The sequence below is a fragment of the Ranitomeya imitator genome, chromosome 4, assembly GCF_032444005.1.
Source record: "Ranitomeya imitator isolate aRanImi1 chromosome 4, aRanImi1.pri, whole genome shotgun sequence".
NCBI lineage: Eukaryota > Metazoa > Chordata > Amphibia > Anura > Dendrobatidae > Ranitomeya > Ranitomeya imitator.
In genome coordinates, this window is record NC_091285.1 from 330614739 (window position 1) to 330638329 (window position 23591).

Below are 23591 nucleotides of genomic sequence, written 5' to 3' on the forward strand. Positions count from 1 at the left end.
TTCTCACCACACATGTAGATAAGTTCCTTGGGGGGTCTAGTTTCCAAAATGGGGTCACTTGTGGGGGGTTACTACTGTTTAGGTACATCAGGGGCTCTGCAAACGCAACATAACGCCCACAGACCATTCTATCTAAGTCTGCATTCCAAAACAGTGCTCCTTCCCCTCCGAGCTCTGCCGTGCGCCCAAACAGTGGTTTACCCCCACATTTGGGGCATCAGCATACTTGGGATAAATTGGACTACAACTTTTGGGGTCCAATTTCTCCTGTTACCCTTGTGAAAATAAAAACTTGGGGGCTACAAAATCTTTTTTGTGGAAAAAAAAATATTTTTTTTATTTTCACGACTCTGCATTCTAAACTTCTGTGAAACACTTGGGCATTCAAAGTTCTCACCACACATCTAGATAAGTTCCATGGGGGGTCTAGTTTCCAAAATGGTGTCACTTGTGGGGGGTTTCCACTGTTTAGGCACATCAGGGGCTCTCCAAATGCGACATGGCGTCCGATCTCAATTCCAGACAATTCTACATTGAAAAAGTAAAACTGCACTCCTTCTCTTCCAAGCTCTGCGGTGCGCCCAAACAGTGGTTTACCCCCACATATTGGGTATCGACGTACTCAGGAGAAATTGCACTACAACTTTTGTGGTCTAATTTCTCCTGTTACCCTTGTGAAAATAATAATTTGTGGGCGAAAAGATCATTTTTGTGTAAACAAATGCGATTTTTTATTTTCACGGCTCTACGTTATAAACTTCTGTGAAGCTCTTGGGGGTTCAAAGTGCTCACCACACATCTAGATAAGTTCCTTAAGGGGTCTAGTTTACAAAATGGTTTCACTTGTGGGGGGTTTCCACTGTTTAGGCACATCAGGGGCTCTCTAAACGTAACATAGTAACATAGTAACATAGTTAGTAAGGCCGAAAAAAGACATTTGTCCATCCAGTTCAGCCTATATTCCATCATAATAAATCCCCAGATCTACGTCCTTCTACAGAACCTAATTGTATGATACAATATTGTTCTGCTCCAGGAAGACATCCAGGCCTCTCTTGAACCCCTCGACTGAGTTCGCCATCACCACCTCCTCAGGCAAGCAATTCCAGATTCTCACTGCCCTAACAGTAAAGAATCCTCTTCTATGTTGGTGGAAAAACCTTCTCTCCTCCAGACGCAAAGAATGCCCCCTTGTGCCCGTCACCTTCCTTGGTATAAACAGATCCTCAGCGAGATATTTGTATTGTCCCCTTATATACTTATACATGGTTATTAGATCGCCCCTCAGTCGTCTGTTTTCTAGACTAAATAATCCTAATTTCGCTAATCTATCTGGGTATTGTAGTTCTCCCATCCCCTTTATTAATTTTGTTGCCCTCCTTTGTACTCTCTCTAGTTCCATTATATCCTTCCTGAGCACCGGTGCCCAAAACTGGACACAGTACTCCATGTGCGGTCTAACTAGGGATTTGTACAGAGGCAGTATAATGCTCTCATCATGTGTATCCAGACCTCTTTTAATGCACCCCATGATCCTGTTTGCCTTGGCAGCTGCTGCCTGGCACTGGCTGCTCCAGGTAAGTTTATCATTAACTAGGATCCCCAAGTCCTTCTCCCTGTCAGATTTACCCAGTGGTTTCCCGTTCAGTGTGTAATGGTGATATTGATTCCCTCTTCCCATGTGTATAACCTTACATTTATCATTGTTAAACCTCATCTGCCACCTTTCAGCCCAAGTTTCCAACTTATCCAGATCCATCTGTAGCAGAATACTATCTTCTCTTGTATTAACTGCTTTACATAGTTTTGTATCATCTGCAAATATCGATATTTTACTGTGTAAACCTTCTACCAGATCATTAATGAATATGTTGAAGAGAACAGGTCCCAATACTGACCCCTGCGGTACCCCACTGGTCACAGCGACCCAGTTAGAGACTATACCATTTATAACCACCCTCTGCTTTCTATCACTAAGCCAGTTACTAACCCATTTACACACATTTTCCCCCAGACCAAGCATTCTCATTTTGTGTACCAACCTCTTGTGCGGCACGGTATCAAACGCTTTGGAAAAATCGAGATATACCACGTCCAATGACTCACCGTCGTCCAGTCTATAGCTTACCTCTTCATAAAAACTGATTAGATTGGTTTGACAGGAGCGATTTCTCATAAACCCATGCTGATATGGAGTTAAACAGTTATTCTCATTGAGATAATCCAGAATAACATCCCTCAGAAACCCTTCAAATATTTTACCAACAATAGAGGTTAGACTTACTGGCCTATAATTTCCAGGTTCACTTTTAGAGCCCTTTTTGAATATTGGCACCACATTTGCTATGCGCCAGTCCTGCGGAACAGACCCTGTCGCTATAGAGTCACTAAAAATAAGAAATAATGGTTTATCTATTACATTACTTAGTTCTCTTAGTACTCGTGGGTGTATGCCATCCGGACCCGGAGATTTATCTATTTTAATCTTATTTAGCCGGTTTCGCACCTCTTCTTGGGTTAGATTGGTGACCCTTAATATAGGGTTTTCATTGTTTCTTGGGATTTCACCTAGCATTTCATTTTCCACCGTGAATACCGTGGAGAAGAAGGTGTTTAATATGTTAGCTTTTTCCTCGTCATCTACAACCATTCTTTCCTCACTATTTTTTAAGGGGCCTACATTTTCAGTTTTTATTCTTTTACTATTGATATAGTTGAAGAACAGTTTGGGATTAGTTTTACTCTCCTTAGCAATGTGCTTCTCTGTTTCCTTTTTGGCAGCTTTAATTAGTTTTTTAGATAAAGTATTTTTCTCCCTATAGTTTTTTAGAGCTTCAATGGTGCCATCCTGCTTTAGTAGTGCAAATGCTTTCTTTTTACTGTTAATTGCCTGTCTTACTTCTTTGTTTAGCCACATTGGGTTTTTCCTATTTCTAGTCCTTTTATTCCCACAAGGTATAAACCGCTTACACTGCCTATTTAGGATGTTCTTAAACATTTCCCATTTATTATCTATATTCTCATTTCTGAGGATATTGTCCCAGTCTACCAGATTAAGGGCATCTCTAAGCTGTTCAAACTTTGCCTTCCTAAAGTTCAATGTTTTTGTGACTCCCTGACAAGTCCCCCTAGTGAAAGACAGGTGAAACTGCACAATATTGTGGTCGCTATTTCCTAAATGCCCAACCACCTGCAGATTTGTTATTCTGTCAGGTCTATTAGATAGTATTAGGTCTAAAAGTGCTGCTCCTCTGGTTGGATTCTGCACCAATTGTGAAAGATAATTTTTCTTGGTTACTAGCAGAAACCTGTTGCCTTTATGGGTTTCACAGGTTTCTGTTTCCCAGTTAATATCCGGGTAGTTAAAGTCCCCCATAACCAGGACCTCATTATGGGTTGCAGCTTCATCTATCTGCTTTAGAAGTAGACTTTCCATGCTTTCTGTTATATTTGGGGGTTTGTAACAGACCCCAATGAGAATTTTGTTACCATTTTTCCCTCCATGAATTTCAACCCATATGGACTCGACATCCTCATTCCCTTCGCTAATATCCTCCCTTAAAGTGGACTTTAGACAAGACTTTACATAGAGACAAACCCCTCCTCCTCTCCGATTTTTACGATCCTTTCTAAACAGACTGTAACCCTGTAAGTTAACTGCCCAGTCATAGCTTTCATCTAACCATGTCTCGGTTATTCCCACTATGTCAAAGTTACCTGTAGATATTTCTGCTTCTAGTTCTTCCATCTTGTTTGTCAGGCTTCTGGCGTTTGCGAGCATGCAGTTTAGAGGATTTTGTTTTGTTCCAATCTCCTCACTGTGGATTGTTTTAGAAATGTTCTTACCTCCCTTCTGAGTATGTTTTCCTGGGTCGTCTTTGTTCGAGTCTAATGTTTTTCTTCCCGTCCCCTCTTCTTCTAGTTTAACGCCCTCCTGATGAGTGTAGCGAGTCTTCTGGCGAATGTGTGTTTCCCAGGTTTGTTGAGGTGTAGTCCGTCTCTGGCGAGGAGTCCATCATACCAGTAATTCACACCGTGGTCCAGGAATCCAAATCCTTGTTGTCTGCACCATCGTCTTAGCCAGTTGTTTGCATCAAGGATCCTGTTCCATCTCCTGGTGCCATGCCCGTCTACTGGAAGGATAGAAGAAAAAACTACCTGTGCATCCAGTTCCTTTACTTTCTTCCCCAACTCTTCAAAGTCCTTGCAGATTGTCGGTAGGTCCTTCCTTGCCGTGTCATTGGTGCCAACATGTATCAGAAGAAATGGGTGGACGTCCTTGGAGCTGAAGAGCTTTGGTATCCTATCGGTCACATCCTTGATCATCGCACCTGGAAGGCAGCATACTTCTCTTGCAGTTATGTCCGGTCTGCAGATGGCTGCTTCGGTGCCTCTCAGTAGTGAGTCTCCCACCACCACCACTCTTCGTTGCTTCTTGGCTGTACTTTTTGCTGTCACTTGTTGCTGTGTGCCCTTTTCTTTTTTGCTTGCTGGTATTGCTTCATTCTTAGGTGTGCCATCTTCATCCTCTACAAAGATTTGATATCGGTTCTTCAGTTGTGTGGTTGGTGATTTCTCCATGGTCTTCTTGCTTCTTTTGGTCACATGCTTCCACTCATCTGCTTTTGGAGGTTCTCTGACACTTTTTGCACCTTCTGTGACCAGTAGAGATGCTTCTGTTCTGTCTAGAAAGTCATGACGTGACATGGCGTCCGATCTCAATTCCAGCCAATTCTGCATTGAAAAAGTCAAACGGCGCTCCTTCACTTCCAAGTTCTGCGGTGCACCCAAACAGTGGTTTACCCCCACATATGGGGTATTGGTGTATTCAGGAGAAATTGCATAACAAAATTTATGGTTACATTTCTGTTTTTACACTTGTGAAAAAAAAAAAAAATGGTTCTGAATTAAAATGTTTGCAAAAAAAAGTTAAATGTTTATTTTTTCCTTCCACATTGTTTCAGTTCCTGTGAAGCACGTAAAGGGTTAATAAACTTCTTGAATGTGGTTTTGAGAACCTTGAGGGGTGTAGTTTTTAGAATGGTGTCACACTTCGTTATTTTCTATCATATAGACCCCTCAAAATGACTTCAAATGTGATGTGGTCCCTAAAAAAAAAAAAAGGTGTTGTAAAAATGAGAAATTGCTAATCAACTTTTAACCCTTATAACTCCCTAACAAAAAAAAAATGTTGTTTCCAAAATTGTGCTGATGTAAAGTAGACATGTGGGAAATGTTATTTATTAACTATTTTTTGTGACATATCTCTCTGATTTAAGGGCATAAAAATACAAAGTTTGAAAATTGCTAAATTTTAAAAATTTTCGCCATATTTCCGTTTTTTTCATAAATAATCGAAAGTAATATCGAAGAAATGTTACCGCTAACATGAAGTACAATATGTCACGAAAAAACAATCTCCGAATCAGCGGGATCCGTTGAAGCGTTCCAGAGTTATAACCTCATAAAGTGACAGTGGTCAGAATTGCAAAAATTGGCTCGGTCATTAAGTACCAAATTGGCTCTGTCACTAAGGGGTTAAAGGCATAGTAATGTTAGTGTATGTAAACTTTTGCCTTTGCAGTAAGTAATAAAAATGCCCGAATACATTCCCTCTATTGACCGAAAACAGGAAAGGTTCTGATTTTCATGTCAGATATTGAGAAAAACATGCATGTCTTTTTTTTTTATAGTGTATGTAACATCTGATTTCAACTGTAAATGTTTGGCCCAGATAAAATAATAAAACCTATACTCCCATGCCAGCTCTGTTACAGCGGTGTCGACACTCACGGTCCTAGGACTGTGATGCGGTAGAGTGATGTGATGCCCGGTGCCCAATCAGTGCCGTCGTCCCTGTCTCCGTCTGTCTTCGGACAAACTAAACATGAAGAGGAAGTTCAAAATCCGCTGCAGCACTGCCTTTCCTCTTCATGTTCAGTTTATCCAAAGGCATAATCAGTGCCGCCAGCGCGGATTGGGCGCCGGTGCCATGTGTCACAACACCGCATCAAAGTCCCGGGGAATGCAACAACACCGCGGGAAGGGCGCTGTCACGGGATGCGAGTATAGGCTTGATTTTATCAGGGCCAACATTTAGTTTAAGAAAGGGTTGTCCTAGTAGTAGACAACTCCATTAGTCCAATTGAGAATGTGTGGTCAGACTTGGAGATTGCATTTCACCAGAGGAAACCATCTAACTTGAAGGAGCTGGAGCAGTTTTGCCTTGAGGAATGAGCACCATTCACAGTAGAAAGCTCATAGAGACTTATCCAAAGCGACTTGCTGCTGCAATTGCTGCAAAAGGAGGCTCTTTAAAGAACTGACTTTAGGGGGTGTGAATACATACGCACATGACAATTTTTAGTTACTTGATCACATAAATTTAATTTCTGCCTATGTTTTTCTCACTTCACCAACTTAAACTATTTACTACTGGTGCATCACACACAAATTGCTTCTCATGTACAGCACCATGGAATCAATGGTGCTATATAAATAAATAATAATAATTGCAAAAATATTTACACAACAAAATGTGTAAAAAGCCAAGGGGGTGAATGCTTTCGTGAGCCACTGTAGTTGTCAACAATTACACCAGTGTACTGTTCGGTATAGACTTTGGATTTGATTGTCCCATTTATCTTTTTATAGCCAGGCTTATTAATGCACGAATATTCAGGTAGTATTTTAGCTGATCTTACTGATATTAGGAAAGTATTGTGTAGCTTTGCCTTTTCTTGCATAAATGTGATTACGGTTTTATCAAGGTAGTTTAATCGAACAAATATTATACAGACGTAGATCTAGATAATGGAGCTAATTATCTGATTTTCATTTTAGTGGACATCTGGTCTGTTGGCTGTATCATGGCAGAGATGTACACTGGGCGTCCTCTTTTCAAGGGCAATGACCGTATCCTTTTTCCGCAGAAAGTTACTTGGTATTATTTCACCATCAGGTAATCTATTAATTTTTTAGTCTTCCCAAAGGGATTTTTTCAGTGAGTATCACTCCATTTACCTTGTACTGCTGCACTCTGAATCCCTTGCTCTCTTGTGAGCCGTGGAATTGAGAAAAAAAATAAATACAGTAAGCACACTACACTATAGGGAGGAGCTTTTCTCATCTCAGTCTAAGTCACTGTTCAGGAAAGGTTTTCTTCAAAATTTTGGAGTGACTTTTGACCTTTCTAGTTCATCCCAAAAGTGTTTCATGCTGTTAAGGTCAGCTGCCTTTATGGAACTTTCTTTCTGCAGTGGAGCACAGTTGTGGTGGAACAGAAAAGGGCCTTCCTGAAACTGTTCTCTGAAGGTTGAAAGTATACGACTATCCAAAATGTCTTGCTAAAGAATTAAAGTGTCCCTTCATGGGACTAGGGGACCTAGTGAAGAACAACCTCATAATATTATCCTTCCTCCTCCAAACCTTACAGGTTGCACGATACAGTCTGGCAGGTAATGTTCTCCTGGCTTTCGCCAAACCAAAGGTCCATCAGACTGCCAGATAAAGTAGTGATTTGTCACTCCACAGAACTAATTTCCCTTGCTCTGGTGTTCTTTACACAACTCTATGGAAAGCTGAATGTTTTGCTTTGTGATGCAAGGCTTGCATGCTGCCTGTGTATGAAAACTTGGGGCTTCCAGCACATTATTTTTGTGCTGATGTTCAAGCCAGAGGAGATAGAGAGCTCTGCAGTTATATTGTAAGCAGAGTGTTGACTTTTCTGCCCTATGTGCCTCCGCACTGGGCAGTGCCACTCTGTAATTGTACGTGGTCTCCACTCTGAACTCCACTGAGTTGCTGTGGTTCCTAAACGTTTCCACTTTTCAGTAATGTCACTCACAGCAGAGTGTAGAATACTTCAGTGGAAATAAAATGTCTTTATAACTGGATTGTTACATTGGTGGCATCTTATTCCAGGACCACTCTCGAATTTGGTGAGCTCCATAGAACAAACCATTTTTTCACAAATGTTGGTAAAGGAAGACTACATGGCTAAGTATTGTATTTTATACACCTGTGGGAGTGAAGGAAACACCTGGACTCTGATTGTGTCCCAACCCCTCTGTCCATGTAGCGATATTCACAATATGGGGAAATCCGTCATGGGTATGTAGAGCAGGGGTGTCAAACTGCATACCTCGAGGGCTGCAAACAGGTCATGTTTTCAGGATTTCCTTGCATTGCACAGGTGATAATTTAATCACCTGCAGAGAATGATTCCAGCACCTTGTGCAATGCTAAGGAAATCTTGAAAACACGCATGGTTTGAGGCCCTCGAGGAATGCAGTTTGACACTCCTGCTGTAGAGCAAATATGACTAAAGGCTACAAGTATGGGTGAAATATCAATCTAAGTTCCAAAAACATATCAACGAAATCTGGGGAAAAGATACTAGCATTTTATGGTAATAACCCAGATAATAGATATAATTGCTCCCAATATATCCCCTTGAGGAAGCGGCGTTTTCACGCTGCGAAACGCGCGTCGGGGTGTTCCTACTGGCGGGACCTTCTCACCTCCCTCCCACATCTGTACTGGTAAGCATACAACTTGGTTACCTCCATGTTTACAGGGCTCTACCTACCCATATATCCCCTTGAGGAAGCGGCGTTTTAACGCTGCGAAACGCGCATCGGGGTGTTCCTACCGGCGGGACCTTCTCACCTCCCTCCCACATCTGTACTGGTAAGCATACAACCTGGTTACCTCCATGTTTACAGGGCTCTACCTACCCATTTGGGCGCACTGGCTTCATTTTTTGTGCCAGGTATCACCATAGCTGAGACGCCTGAATTTCAGGCCATGATTGGCATGCAATATCTAGCGTTAGCTATACCGCTGCTACTCTTCAGGTTACTGTACTTTGTTTGATATGGCAGGCTTCAGTCACTTTGTTGCTAATAGGACTTTCCTGGCCGCCAGGGTTTATTTGTTTTTTATTCTTTGTTAGGCCCAGTATATGGCATTGCTATATTGGGGTTGGATATCGCCGCTGTCACGGGGTTCACTCTAGCTGTCAGGGTGCACTTGCCTCTTATATTACTACTTTTTGGCTAGGACCTGTCACAGCTGCGACTCCCCTCCCCCTTGTATTTTCTCTGTACTACATGTTGTGTATTGCTTATAGCCATACTATGACCATCTCCCATACTTTGTCAGGGTGGTGAGGTGTGTATTGGTTCATTCTTTTCCCCCCCTTTTTTCGTTGCTGTATTGTGGTATACATTGTGACTATTACTGATGTCCATACTTTTAACTTTGTTATATTAATAAAGATTATCTTCTTTATACCGTCATTATATGCTCCTGGTTCTCCTCCTTTTTCTGTATCTATTATTTGGAGCAATTATATCTATTATCTGGGTTATTACCATAAAATACTAGTATCTTTTCCCCAGATTTCGTTGATATGTTTTTGGAACTTAGATTGATATTTCTGCAGTGGAGCACAGTTGTGGTGGAACAGAAAAGGGCCTTCCTGAAATTGTTCTCTGAAGGTTGAAAGTATACGACTATCCAAAATGTCTTGCTAAAGAATTAAAGTGTCCCTTCATGGGACTAGGGGACCTAGTGAAGAACAACCTCATAATATTATCCTTCCTCCTCCAAACCTTACAGGTTGCACGATAGTCTGGCAGGTAATGTTCTCCTGGTGTGTATTGGTTCATTCTTTGTCCCCCCTTTTTTCGTTGCTGTATTGTGGTATACAAGTATGGGTGAAAGCAAGTTATTTGGCATCGTGGGATGATAGACCGCTTTTGATAATGGCTACTTTTGTTGGCAAAGTGCCCTGCTCCCAGCTTCTATGTTTTTGAGATACTGAAATAACAGTTTGTATAGCCTGTGTATCATTTCTCAGTAAGGAGTAGATAAGAGCGTCTGATTTCTAAACCATGGAGCTGCAAGCCTTCTTAGTAAGCGGGATTTTACTATACCTAATTTAAGCCTGCATTGCAGGCTCCTAACTCCAGAGCAAGAAAAGCAAAGCTTGGCTTTGAGGTTACTAGTTAACACTACGGAACTCCTTATTACAAGCACTAGAAACCATGTATTGTAATATTCTCTCATGATTGTGCAGGATGTGTGTTGTGTTCAAGTGTGCCATTAGCTGCCTAGAATCTACACAGCTGGGAACTGACAGTGTGCTACTTAATTGATGAAGCTGGAGTATATGTTGCTTTAAAACAAGGAAAAGAACTTGCGCTGTGGAAAGATAATTAAAAATCTCTTTCAGCTAAAAATAAATGTACGTTCCCTTTTCTGCAAGTTCTTCAGCGTCACTTAGGGAATCGTTGTTCTTATAAGAGAAGCTGTAATTAGTATTTACGCTTTATGTGCCGCATACAGAGAAAAAAAAAACAGTTTGCCTGTGGTTGGATGCCACAGTAAAGAGTTAACTATGGGACAGATTAAATTGGACCTTTCAAACAGTCCTTGCTTCTGTAGAAGGATAGAATATATATCTTCATTAATTGACACATCTATTTCACAATCCTGTAATATTTATTAATCTTTCACAATGTCCATCATTTTCCCACCTTGCCCAGGGTTTGACTTATATGTTACAGATCTTAAAGGGAATCTGTCAAGTTGGATCAACCCTCCAAAAACCTCTATATGGGCATGTGGTCATGGGAAGTTGACTAAAATGATAGCTTGATATCTGCAATCTGATATCTTATTCTAGAAAAACTCACATTTGTCTAATATGTAAAGGAGCTATTAAGATCTATGGCCCGTACACTGATCTGCAAGAGAATCTGTCTCCAGAGATTATCTTGTATGGAACTGGGGGGAGTTACCAGTGTGAGACATGTAATGACTGACAGACTGCTCTCCCTATCTACATGTTTCACACTGGTAACTTTCTTATAAAATAAGTCCTGGAGTCAGAGATCTTTGTCCGAGCTGTAGATTTTAACAGCTTATTTGCATCGTAAGAAAAGCATGGATTTCTCTGGAATAAGACGTTGGATCGCAGATATCAAGGTATGATTTTATTCTATTTCTTATACCCTACGTGCACATATAGACTGTTAAGAGGAGAGATGATCCTACTGACAGATTACTTTTAAAAGGTAGTTTTAGGTATGTCGTGTTTTCATCAGCTACGTATTTACATGCGGATAAATGCAGCATATTACAGTTCCAACAAGGTGGATTTTGAAATCTGCTGCATGCCAATTTTTATTGCAGTAAATTTACATTTAATTTGGGGATTTCCTCATAGACTTCAATGAGGGATAGAAATTCTGTAAATAAAAAAACACACTTTCTTCTGTAGTAGAAACACAAGAAATCCACACATGACTTTATCAATAAAGTTTTATGAAAATTGGGTTATTGAGCAAACATTTCATTTCCTAAACAGACTAGTTTTAATAACAAAACTTGAATGACCTAAAAACAGCAGCTGAAATAAACAGGCATGTAAACAAATGCACTAAAAATGCAAGCACAGTAACTAAAATTAGCTGATTGGTGCAGTAATGCTGCTGAGCAGTGTAATACAGAATCTTTATGAACAATTATGATTTAACTGAAAATTTTAGATCTGGATCAGCTGACCGAAATCATGAAAATTACAGGGACACCAACTCAGGATTTTGTGCAGAAACTTCAGAGCCCTGATGTAAGTAAATAATTGTATAAAGAGTCATGCATCCCTCCTATATATGTACTTTTTATGTGCCGCGACGACAGATGATATCAAATAACTGTTACAACTTCTATATAAGAATAATTGAAAATTTATATTTTATTTGTCATAGGCAAAAAACTATATCAAGAGTCTGCCAAAAGTTCAGAAGAAAGACTTTGGATTATTGCTGCGATATGCAAACCCACTAGGTAATCTTAGATTACAAGTAAGCAATCAACTGATTTCAAGAAACTACTATGTGGTTGGCTGTTGATTTATGAACAGATTTTTTTATTTTTTACTTTAGTTATTCTAAAAAGGTTGACATAAGTAAGGATTTTTTTTAGTGTATTGTACTACTCCAAGGTCTAGTGAACTGTTCCATTAGCAACACTGTTCCTGTCTTGGTAGAAGTCCTTTGCTTAGGATGTCTGAAGCGTGTGATGCTGTTCTGACTACCACAAAATGTTGAATTATTATATTTCATATTGTTGTTGCTTCCTGTTTTCTCCTCAGCTGTGAATCTCCTGGAAAAGATGCTGGTGCTGGATGCAGAAAAGAGAATAACAGCGACTGATGCTCTGTGTCATCCTTACTTTGAGCAGTTCCATGATTCTGATGATGAGATGGAAGCAGATCCTTATGACGACTCCTGTGATAATTTAGACCTTCCTGTTGATGAATGGAAGTGTAAGTGATGACCACGCTTTTGTTTTTTGTTTTTTTCAAGAGCTAGCTGTGTATTAACACTGATTGTGGCTGTTGCACGAACGCCGGTCCCAACATCTAAGCTACATGTTTAGGCTGACCAATCATTAAACAATGGTTCTATGCGCATAAAATATCATTACTCTCAGCAATGAGTCGTGTTCACACAGAACAGTGTACTGCCAAGAACTTTTGAGTCAAACTTAAAAATCGTTTTACCCAAAGAGCAAGTGTTTTGGAACACTTGTACCCAGATATTGGCAAGTGTAAATGCACCTTAAAGAGGTACACCAAGAATGAATTCCATGACTGGAGCCATTTTATTACAAATGACAGCCCGTCCTAGTCAACAGAGCTCTCGAGATCTGTCTTATCAGAACGAGGAGCTGTATCGCGAGCAGATATACCAGTGAGTTACCAGAGTAGGGTTTTGACAGGAGAAGAAATAATAATTTTACTCGGCACGAAGAGGACTGAAGCTGAAGAGGAAAAAAATCATTTGTGCTCAGCTGATATTTATTTCTTATCATGTCACAGCCCTGCTCACTGGTGTGTGTGCTTATGATACTTATGATACGGCTTCCCTGTTAGTTGTCACACAAGTATCAGGAGAGGTATTTCCTTAGACTTCAGCCCGTTCTGACACGTGACTAGGATGGGCAGCCATTTGAATTATGTAACTGGTGAGTTTATACAATTTTTGGAAAGCCACTTTAACCCCTTCACCCCCAGAGCTTTTTCCGCTTTTTCATTTTCGTTTTTTGCTCCCCTCCTTCCCAGAGCCATAACTTCTTTATTTTTCCGTCAATATGGCCATGTGAGGGCTTATTTTTTGCGGGACGAGATGTACTTTTGAACGATACCATTGGTTTTACCATGCCATGTAACAGAAAACGGGAAAAAAATTCCAAGTGTGATGAAATTGCAAAAAAAGTGAAATCTCACACTTGTTTTTTGTTTGGCTTTTTTGCTAGGTTCACAAAATGCTAAAACTAACCTGCCATTATGATTCTCCAGGTCATTACGAGTTCATAGACACCTAACATGTCTAGGTTATTTTTTATCTAAGTGGTGAAAAACATTTCCAAAGTTTGCTTAAAAAAAAAAAAAATGCGCGATTTTCCGATACCCGTAGCGTCTCCAATTTTCGTGATCTGGGGTCAGGTGAGGGTTTATTTTTTGCGTGCCGAGCTGGCGTTTTTAATGATACTGTGCTGGTGTAGATACGTTCTTTTGATTGCCCGTTATTGCATTTATTGCAGCGACCAAAAAAAATGTAATTTTGGCGTTTTTATTTTTTTTTTCTCGCTACGACATTTAGCGGTCAGGTTAATCCTTTGTTTTTATTGATAGATCGGGCGATTCTGAACGCGGTGATACCAAATATGTGTATGTTTGATTTTTTTTTAATTGTTTTATTTTGATTGGGGCGAAAGGGGGGTGATTTGAATTTTTATATATTTTTTATTTTGTTTATATTTTTAATCACTTTTTTTTTAATTTTGGCATGCTTCAATAGCCTCCATAGGAGGCTAGAAGCATGAACAACTCGATCGCCTCTGCTACATAGAGGTGATGCACAGATCACCTCTATGTAGCAGAAATGCAGGGTTGCTTTGAACGCCGACCACAGGGTGGCGCTCAAAGCAATCGGCCATCAACAACCATAGAGGTCTCAAGGAGACCTCTGGTTGTTATGGCAATGCACTGTTGACCCCCAATCATGTGACGGGGGTCAGCAGTGCGAGCACTTCCGGCCACGCGGCCGGGAGCGCTAGTTAAATGCCGCTGTCAGCGCTTGACGGCAGCATTTAACTAGTTAATGGGCGCGGGCGGATCGCGATTCCGCTCGCGCTCATTGCGCGCACATGTCAGCTGTACAAAACAGCTGACATGTCGCGGCTTTGAGGTGGGCTCACCGCCGGAGGACAAATTGGACAACAGGACAAATTGGACCCCAAAAGTTGTTGTTCAATTTGTCCTGAGTACGCTGATACCCCATATATGGTGGTAAAAAACACGGCAGAGCTTGGAAGGGAAGGAGCGCCGTTTGACTTTTCAATGCAAAATTGGCTGGAATTGAGATCGGAACCCATGTCACGTTTTGGAGAGCCCCTGATGTGCCTAAACATTGAAACCCCCCACAAGTGACCCCATTTTGGAAAGAATACCCCCTAAGGAACTTATCTAGATGTGTGGTGAGCACTTTGAACCCCCAATTGTTTCACTAAAGTTTAGAAAATAGAGCCGTGAAAATTAAAAAATCTTTTTTTTTTCCACAAAATGATCTTTTAGCCCACAAATTTTTATTTTTACAAGGGAAACAGGAGAAATTGGACCCCAAAAGTTGTCCAAATTGTCCTGAGTACGCTGATACCCCATATGTGGGGGGGAACCACTGTTTGGGCGCATGGCAGAGCTCGGAAGGAAAGGAGCGCTGTTTTGGAATGCAGACTTTGATGGAATGGTCTGCGGGCGGCGAGAAAATCTTGCTGTACGGATGCCATACGGAGGTTTACATGCGTAACATACGCTGCCACACCCTGGCTACGGATGACATATGGATCACTATTTTGGGAACAATTCTGCGTATTACGCATGTAAAATACGGACCGTATTTCCCTACACTGAGTGTTACACCAGCCTTAGTGATGAGCGAGTATACTCGTTGCTCGGGTGGTCTCCGAGTATTCGTGAGTGCTCGGAGATTTAGTTTTTGTTGACGCAGCTGCGTGATTTATGGCTGCTAGAGTACATGTGGGGGTTGCCTGGATGCTAGGGAATCACTACTACTATCACTAGGCTCATCACTACTAATAATACATGCATAGTAATCATAGGACCCCAAACCAAAAGTCCTAATTGATGCCCCCACACACAGTATGATCTAGCCACAGTGCCCCACACAGAGGATGGCACATCTGCACCACTGTGCCACACATCACACAGTGATACCTTATGATGGCCACCACAGTGTCCCCCATTCATGCATGCATGCATACACCATATGTTGTCACCACATCCTCTACTCCCATACCCACATGCACAGCATATGATGCCGTCACAACCTCACCCCACCCCACACACATGCATATCACATGATGGCTGCAACACACAAATACAGAATAATGGTCGTCAATTATGCTGCAGCGCAGGTGCCATGGCTGGCATCTGCCTGCAGAAGGTTTTTTTTTGCAGTATGTACATATCTTCATTATATAAACTAGGGGGTAGGTGAGTGAGAGATCAGTGACCTGTCAGCAATCTGCATTATGAATACCTAATCAGAGCACCACATGAAGATCCCCACAGGCCACCTCGTAGCACGAGCATAACACTAACTCAAAACTGAAAATAAAGATTAAACAACAACCACAAGATTAATTTCGTCATTTGCATTTCTTGTCTGGCCACTTTATCACGCCAGCTGATGACTTCAATGCCCTGGTAAGACACAGCAAAGTCGACTGGAGCTCTCCTGGAGTTGTGATGCCATTGTGCATCATTGGCACTGCTGGGATATGTGCGCCACAGATGGCGGTGACAAAACATTACAATGAGGGCAATCTAGCGGGAGCCTTGGGCCTCGGGCGGTAGCCCAGATTGCCCTCATTATAATCTGCTTATGGTCGCTACACACACATACCACATGATAGTCAACATGTCCTTTACATCCCCCCCCCCCACGTGTGTGTATACACACACACAACACATCTCCTACATAGCACATCGAATCATGGCCACCACATTTCCCACATCTCACCCTGCAGATACACAGCATATCCTGGCCACCACAGCACATGCAGACGCACAGTGTGAGGGCCAATCCAGTGCCATAATATAAAAACCTATAAAGCTACTCGCCTAGTCATGGTTCCCTGTTCATCTCCCCTCCTGAATTGTATAGGCAGTTGGTCTGCGCAATGCGGTGATGTCATTGCTCCCCCACAAGAAAAGGTAAATGAGATCCAGCTCCTTAAAACGTGACATTTATTGAATCCAAACGATAAAAGTTACACGCATGGGTAAGTCATACAGGCTCCCTCCGGTATGAAGCCCCTGTAGCTGGAAAGGCTAAACGGCAACGCGTTTCGATCCGGAGATCTTTTTCACAGCCATATCCTGATCTGGTAAAATTATCCTATATAGGGAGACTCCTCCAATCAGGTTATCCTAATAGGTCACATGACACTATTCCAGGTCCTATTAAGTAAAATCATTCAACAAATCTAAAATAGATATGTAGTAAAACTATATCACCTCCTATCTAACAATAATGTAACATTGTTTCATTCCGCTTATTTAACCCCATCGGTGATCGGGTATTTAAATGGAATATCCAGAAAGCCTCTCGCGTTAAAAGCCGCCTCCTGGCGTCTCCACCCCGCGGAGGAACATACACTTTTTCTATTCCCTGAATTTGGAAACTAGCAATGCTGCGATTATGATGGATCACAAAATGACTAGATGCTGCCGATATATTTCTATTACCACCCTGTACATTTTTGATGTCGTAGAGATGTTCCCTCGTACGTGTTTTGAGCTTCCTAGTAGTGCACCCTACGTATGATAACTTACAATCTGTACAATTGATTTTATATACCACATTGGCATGATTGCAGTTGATATACTGTTTTATATTGAATTCCATTGTGCTTTCCATATTTTGGAACACTTTAGATACAAGGGCATGTTTACATGTACTGCACTTGTTTGTGCCGCATCTGAAAAAACCTGGGTAATTGAGCCATGTTTTCAGACCCTTATCAGGGCGAAATATATTAGATGCCACTTGATTCCCAATGGTAGGAGCCCTTCTAGATACTATATTAATGCCCGCACTTAATATATCATATAACTGATCATCTTCGTATAGTATGGGTAAGTATCTATGAATAATGTCTTTGATTTTTCCGTATTGTGGGCTATATTGAAAACAAATATATGGTTTGTTCTCCCTGTTTTGATTTATATTTCCATAAGTTGTAATTAATTCCTTTCGATCTTTCTTTTCCACAATTTTTTTCGCCCGATTTATTGTCCATTGGGGATATTTGCGATTTTTAAGTTTTCTCTCTATTTGTTCATATTCTCCTATAAGATCCCCCTCTACACTACAGTTTCTTTTTATTCTAGTGAGTTCACCCACTGGGATAGCCTTTATAGTATGTTTGTTATGGCTACTATTGGCATGAAGGATAGTATTTCCTCTGATCGGTTTGTGGTATGTTTTAGTGATGACATGTTTGCCAATTTGACCCGTCAATTCCAAATCCAAAAACGAAACACCAACTTTATCCCACTTGTGGGTAAATTTAATATTATATGTGTTGTCGTTGAGGTAATCTATAAAGTGTGGTATGGCAGATACATCACCCCCCCAAATAATGAGGGTGTCATCTATGTATCTGCCATACCACTCCACCTGGTCCAAAAACGGATTGGTGGCCGAAAAAATGTATTCCATTTCCCAAAACGACATCACAAGATTTGCGAGGGAGGGTGAATATTTTGCACCCATAGGTACTCCCGTTAATTGAACAAAAAATTGTAATGATTTTACTTAATAGGACCTGGAATAGTGTCATGTGACCTATTAGGATAACCTGATTGGAGGAGTCTCCCTATATAGGATAATTTTACCAGATCAGGATATGGCTGTGAAAAAGATCTCCGGATCGAAACGCGTTGCCGTTTAGCCTTTCCAGCTACAGGGGCTTCATACCGGAGGGAGCCTGTATGACTTACCCATGCGTGTAACTTTTATCGTTTGGATTCAATAAATGTCACGTTTTAAGGAGCTGGATCTCATTTACCTTTTCTTCTGAGGATTTTTTCATTTGCCTGCTACGGAGATCCGTGCACCTGTGATCGTCATTGGTGAGCTGGCTGTTTTTTCTTCTATAATTGCTCCCCCACACTGATGTCTTGTAGAGTGGTAGCACCGGGAGCTCTCATGGAATTGAACTGTCGGTATCATGTCAATGATGACACCGTTCACAAAGGTGGTCGATGTGCATGATTGGTTGGTGACGAGTGGTTAGATAGACATCACCGCAGGTGTTAGGTTCCAAGAGAATCCAGCAAGACAATGAGTGATCTAAACCAGGGTCTGTTATTACAAAATACAGTCTTCATACAATACATCATTTACAGCGTGCTTCTAGTCTAGAGAACAATTTTCAGTAGTATTTATTACAAGCAGCTGCTCGCATTATTTTTGTGTAATCATCTGCTAGTGCACATCAATACCAGTTATACCAGTCCTTTCTGTGTACACCACTCCTAATCGTTTATGTACATGTGTATTTGTATAAATGGGTGGGTGTGTGAAGTAACATATATAATGCTTTTCCACATTTTGCTATTGTTTAGCACTTTCTTCAGTTTAGGCTCTGTTCAGATGTCCAGTTGTCATCTGTTTGTAACCCATCCGTTATAAACAACACAAAAATGTGTGTCACATGGAAACAGAAATTTCTGCTTTTGAGTTGATCCATCATTTAAAAAAATGGATATGTTTAAATTAATTTCTCTTTTAAATCTAATTTTCTTCCATTTATAATGGGTCTGGTTTTACTAGCGGTGAACACCTCTGGTGTTCTGGGCTTGCTGTATGCTAAAATACAGATATGACAATGGATCACATAACGGATGACTATCTATGCTCTGTACACTTAATAAACATATCATTTGTTAGAAGAGAGAAATGTTGTGCAGCATGTTTATTGCTCCTGCTAAAAAAACTAAACCAAACTGATAGCAGATGGAAAGAAAGCAAATGGAATACATTGTATCACACTTCCATTCTCATTTAAATCGATGGGTCCAAATCTGTAATATTTTATTGATTTTATGATCCAATCATAGATCCAAAAATGAAATTAAATACTGGACATGTGATCAGAGCTTTAACTTATTTTATTCACTTTGTGTCCCACAAATACTAATTAATCTCCTTTTCATACACATATCCATTTTATAGTATTAATCTACAATTTATATCTTCTACTATAGCTAAAGCTCCCATTACTAGTTGTTGCCACCAATGCAGCTAATACATTATTAGCAATGCATGTAGCCATCATACAATCTTATGCTTTTCATCTAGTTCTCTGACTGCTTGGCTGCCAGTGTTCCTTTTGGAGGGCTCCCACAGCCTTTTGGCATCTCCAGCTCCCTGGACACGAGCGACCACCTGGCACCAGCAAGCTTGCGCTCAGAAGCTGCGTACCAGTTGCTCTTGCAGCCAGTGGCACCTGAGCTAGAGCAACTTGTGCTTCTATCCCTCTTGCAAGTTGCCCAGCTACCTGGGAATACAAGCTGTGATACTGTTACTGCCATCCTACTTTAAGATGTTTTATTTTTAAGGATTTTTCACTTTTCTACATCCTTTTAGTGTCATTTAAGTACTAATACTATGGTGTATGTATGAAAACCTCCAAAAGGAGGGCTGGGGTGTATTTTTTTTTTTCTATATAAGACCGTTTTCCATCTTGCATTACATGACCTGACATTGAGGCCCTAGCACATAGAAGCTCTTTGTGTATTGAGATTGTATTTAGTTATAAAGGACCATGGTTTCCATGCCTTATTCTTCCTGCTGCACTCTATGGGCATTTTATGCCTACTGTAACCACGCTGTGTAACCACACTGGTGCCAACCAATCAAGCATCAAAGATCGGCCTTCCTTGCTTTCAATCATCAGCAAAACTCAGCAGCTTATGCCCTAAAGAGAGGTGCACAGAGTAAAGAGCAATTTGGTCTTTCTATTGTGGTGGTTGGTTGTTTTTTTTTTTTTTTGGCTTAAAAAAAAGAACCCTGAAAACTGTGATAAAATCCACCAAAAGTTAATTGTGTTTCCCAAATTCCAGTCCTCACGGTCCCCCACACGTCATGTTTTCAGGGTTCTCTTAGTATTGCTCAGGTGATGGAATTATTATTAAGGCATCAGAATACGAAGGAAAGCCTGGAAACATGATGTGTTTGGGCCGTGAGGACGGAGCTTGGGAAACACTGACCTTGATAATATATTGATGACATGGAAGCATAGAGCCGATTCCCTGTTTTGTGCATGACCAATTTCTTTTGCTCACTATAGGTCTTACTTACAAGGAAGTGTCAACATTCCTTCCACCGGTGTCCGAATCCAAGGAAACATCTGTATAAAGCTGCAAACAAATCTAGGATATAAATTATGAGACATGAACTCTGGAACTGGATATATTATGTGTTTTCAATGATTTGTGTCATGGTTTTCATTCCATTTGGGGATCTAGTGCCTTTTTGTATTTTCTGTAAGTGGGGATTTTTGTCTTGCCTATTTGTCTGCAGAGTGTACTGTATCAAAGAGAAGTATTGTGCATATACTAGTAGCATTGGCTCTACTCTGCCAGCCTCCGTGTCCGTAAGCAAAGTGCTCCGTCTTTGTAGCAGTGAGATATTGCTGGCATACCGTACTTCTGTGGATGTAGAGGCAGGCAAGCACTGTCACATTCCAATACACTCTGCAGTATTATGAATAATAAACATTTTAATTAAAATCCTTGCATTTTGTCTTACGGACAGATTTTTCCTGTTAATTGCAGTGATGTGATGTGTAGTCCTATTAGCAGAAGGAAGCATGTTTAAGGCCCACATGGTTAAAAATACACACAAATGTTTCCAGAAAACTTGCCATGGTGAGATAATCCCTGTTAGGCTGTCATGTTAAATGGATAATCAGAATGTGTTTAATTTCCTTCGTCCCACTTGACACACCCCATGGAGCTTCCGTCTTTTATTGAGCGCCATGCCCCACATATGGCAGCAGGTGCAGGGGAGTAATCCAAGGTCAGTACAGTAATCATTTAATCACCAGAGAACTAGCATTGCACACTTCCAAAAAAAACAAATTACTGCTCCGTTCCTCCCTCTCCGAGAACATTTTCACAGTGGATTATTAAGAGAAAGCAGCACAATGACTAAGCCAGCTATTTCTGGAAAAAGAAGCGATGGTATTAGTTGGAAATTGTGCAGTAGCATCAGGACGCGGTGCAAATTACCAAGATAAGCAGTGTATCACGTCTGATCCCTGCTTTATATTGTATTATACCAGTGGCACTTTCAGGACTATTTTGCTTGTTGTCTCTGTTTTCTTTTCTTTTTATTAAGGCAGCTGCAAGAAATATTCACATGATCCATTGTTGCTGTATTGTAGGTTTCCAATGTATGCAGAACACGTTCCTCAAATTAAATGTGAAAAAAAAAAATTGTTAAAGGCACCTAGATTTCTGTCAGTTGGTGACTCCTTTGTAACATTGTTCCTGTTTGCTTGTGTATGTACTATAGTCTGGATCCTGTAGCCTGGCTACTCAGAGAAGCTGCCGCAACCCCATCCCCCCACGCCAATGTCATCCAACAGACCGCTATAAATGGCACCTACATTCTGTTGATGTCACTCATAGTGAATTTTCAACGCCTAGTGATCAGAATGGTCTTGCTTTTACATTAGGGAATTGCTGACAATGTTCAATGTTCTAATCTAAAACAGAATCTGTGGTGGTAGCTATTCCGATAAGCCAGTGTGAAGTTAACATGTCAAACATATAAAATACTATTAATAGTGGCGCGCTTCTTTGTAACCAATCTCCGGCTGGGAGAAGAATTTTCTGTGTTTTGTTTAATGATAATCATAAATAATTTTAATGTATATAGTGTCAACATATTCCACAGCACTTATCAATTAAGTTTGAGTCTTGAGAAAAAAATAGAAAAGTACGGTAGCTATTTTTTTTTGTCTGTGGAAAGTGTACCTAGATATTGCATATTGTAGATGATGAGCATAATGGTTACAATAAGTTTTGTAAAATCAAAAATGAATGGTCAAGGACCAAATCTATGAATTGTCAGTCAGGTGCTTTTTTGACAAAAAGTGAAATATTTTGCAAGTCCCTTTTGTATTCAGAGTGCATGGCACAGTTTCCAGGTTTAGAGACGTCCAATTTGGCGGCTGGATTGTGTTTTAATTACAGGTTCTGTGATACCATAAGAAGTGCACGACTTTTCAGTTCTATTAATAAAAGCTTTTTTCATGTTGTAGTTTGAGACTATTTTAAACTGTGTGAAGGAAAATGTTCATTAAGAGAGATGCAAGTCTTTTATTTAGCCCAGAAGTCTTAAATCCTCCCTTACAGATGGCTGTCAGCTGATATAGCTGTTGTCCGAACTGTTATCTCCTGAGTTCCCCATACACAGGAAAGTGCGCCGGTATTCTCTGAGAGATCCGCTGCCAGTCTCTTCTTAACTTACATACCGGAGAAGAAAAAGGATTGGTGATCGAGGGAGAGTTAGGAGGACCATTATACATATTGGACTTGTCTGATCCCGCCAATATCTGCAGGTTCTGGCCATTTTAGTCTATGTTTGGGAACCTGAAGTATGGGCTTTTTAAGAAACACTTGCTAGATGTCCAAGTTCTTAAAGACGCTCGCCCAGCTAACTTTTTATTACCTAATCACTTATAAATGTAGTAGAAGTATATTCACCGATTGTGGTCTTCTCCAGTTTCCAGCTGCTCCTGTCCTCTTTTGGACCACTTAACTTCCAACAAGACTATTTGGAATATGCATATGTTTGTGTGAACCAAAAATGGCTTTTTATCGGTTGTCCATGACAGCACTACAGAGAGAGGGGATCCGCCCTTCAGGAACAGGAAACCTACAGATACATAAGGGCGGCACCTCTCCCACGCATCAGTTGGTTTCCTGATCCTGGAGGACAGGATTCCCTTCAGATACGACGACTTCGTTCACCTATCAACACCCAGGCCGGCTGTCCGACCCAGGTAGCGAGGGGGTCTCCTACCTCAGGCAGTGCGGGTCCCTGGAAGCGCCACGGTGGGTCCGGGTAGGACTCCACGACAGTGAGCGGTGCAGGCTGGAGCGACGTCCGGAGGAGGTCCATCCCCAGTGGCAGCAAGGTGAGTATGTCCCCCCCAGAGCGGTTCACCCTCCTGAGCCTCGGTCTTCCCCACTTCTGGCCCCCGTCAGTGCAGTGCAATGCAGGCTTTCCGGGAGCGCCCTGTGCGCTCCTTTCGGTTCGGGGGGCGGGATCGGAGCCGGGGGTCGGGCGCTGGCTTCTGCCGCAGTCGCCGCTGTGCTGCGGCCGTGAGCGACGGTAGTGTAGTGGCGGGCGGCTGGGGGGTCCGGCGGAGCCGTCCCCGGCTTCCGGGAGCGTCCCTGAGCTCTCTGCCCG

General features: G+C 41.3%; 1 protein-coding gene across 1 annotated transcript in view; it reads left to right on the forward strand.

Annotated features, from left to right (window-relative positions):
* The window catches only part of MAPK12 (mitogen-activated protein kinase 12), a 222175-nt gene extending 201276 nt beyond the window's left edge, over positions 1-20899 (forward strand). The window contains exons 8-12 of the mRNA XM_069764928.1: positions 6844-6915; positions 11559-11638; positions 11778-11856; positions 12164-12337; positions 20458-20899. Of these exons, the coding sequence (XP_069621029.1) occupies positions 6844-6915; positions 11559-11638; positions 11778-11856; positions 12164-12337; positions 20458-20525 (473 nt within the window). The 3' untranslated portion in view covers positions 20526-20899. The remainder of the gene's footprint in view (positions 1-6843; positions 6916-11558; positions 11639-11777; positions 11857-12163; positions 12338-20457) is intronic.
* The last annotated feature ends 2692 nt before the right edge of the window (positions 20900-23591 follow it).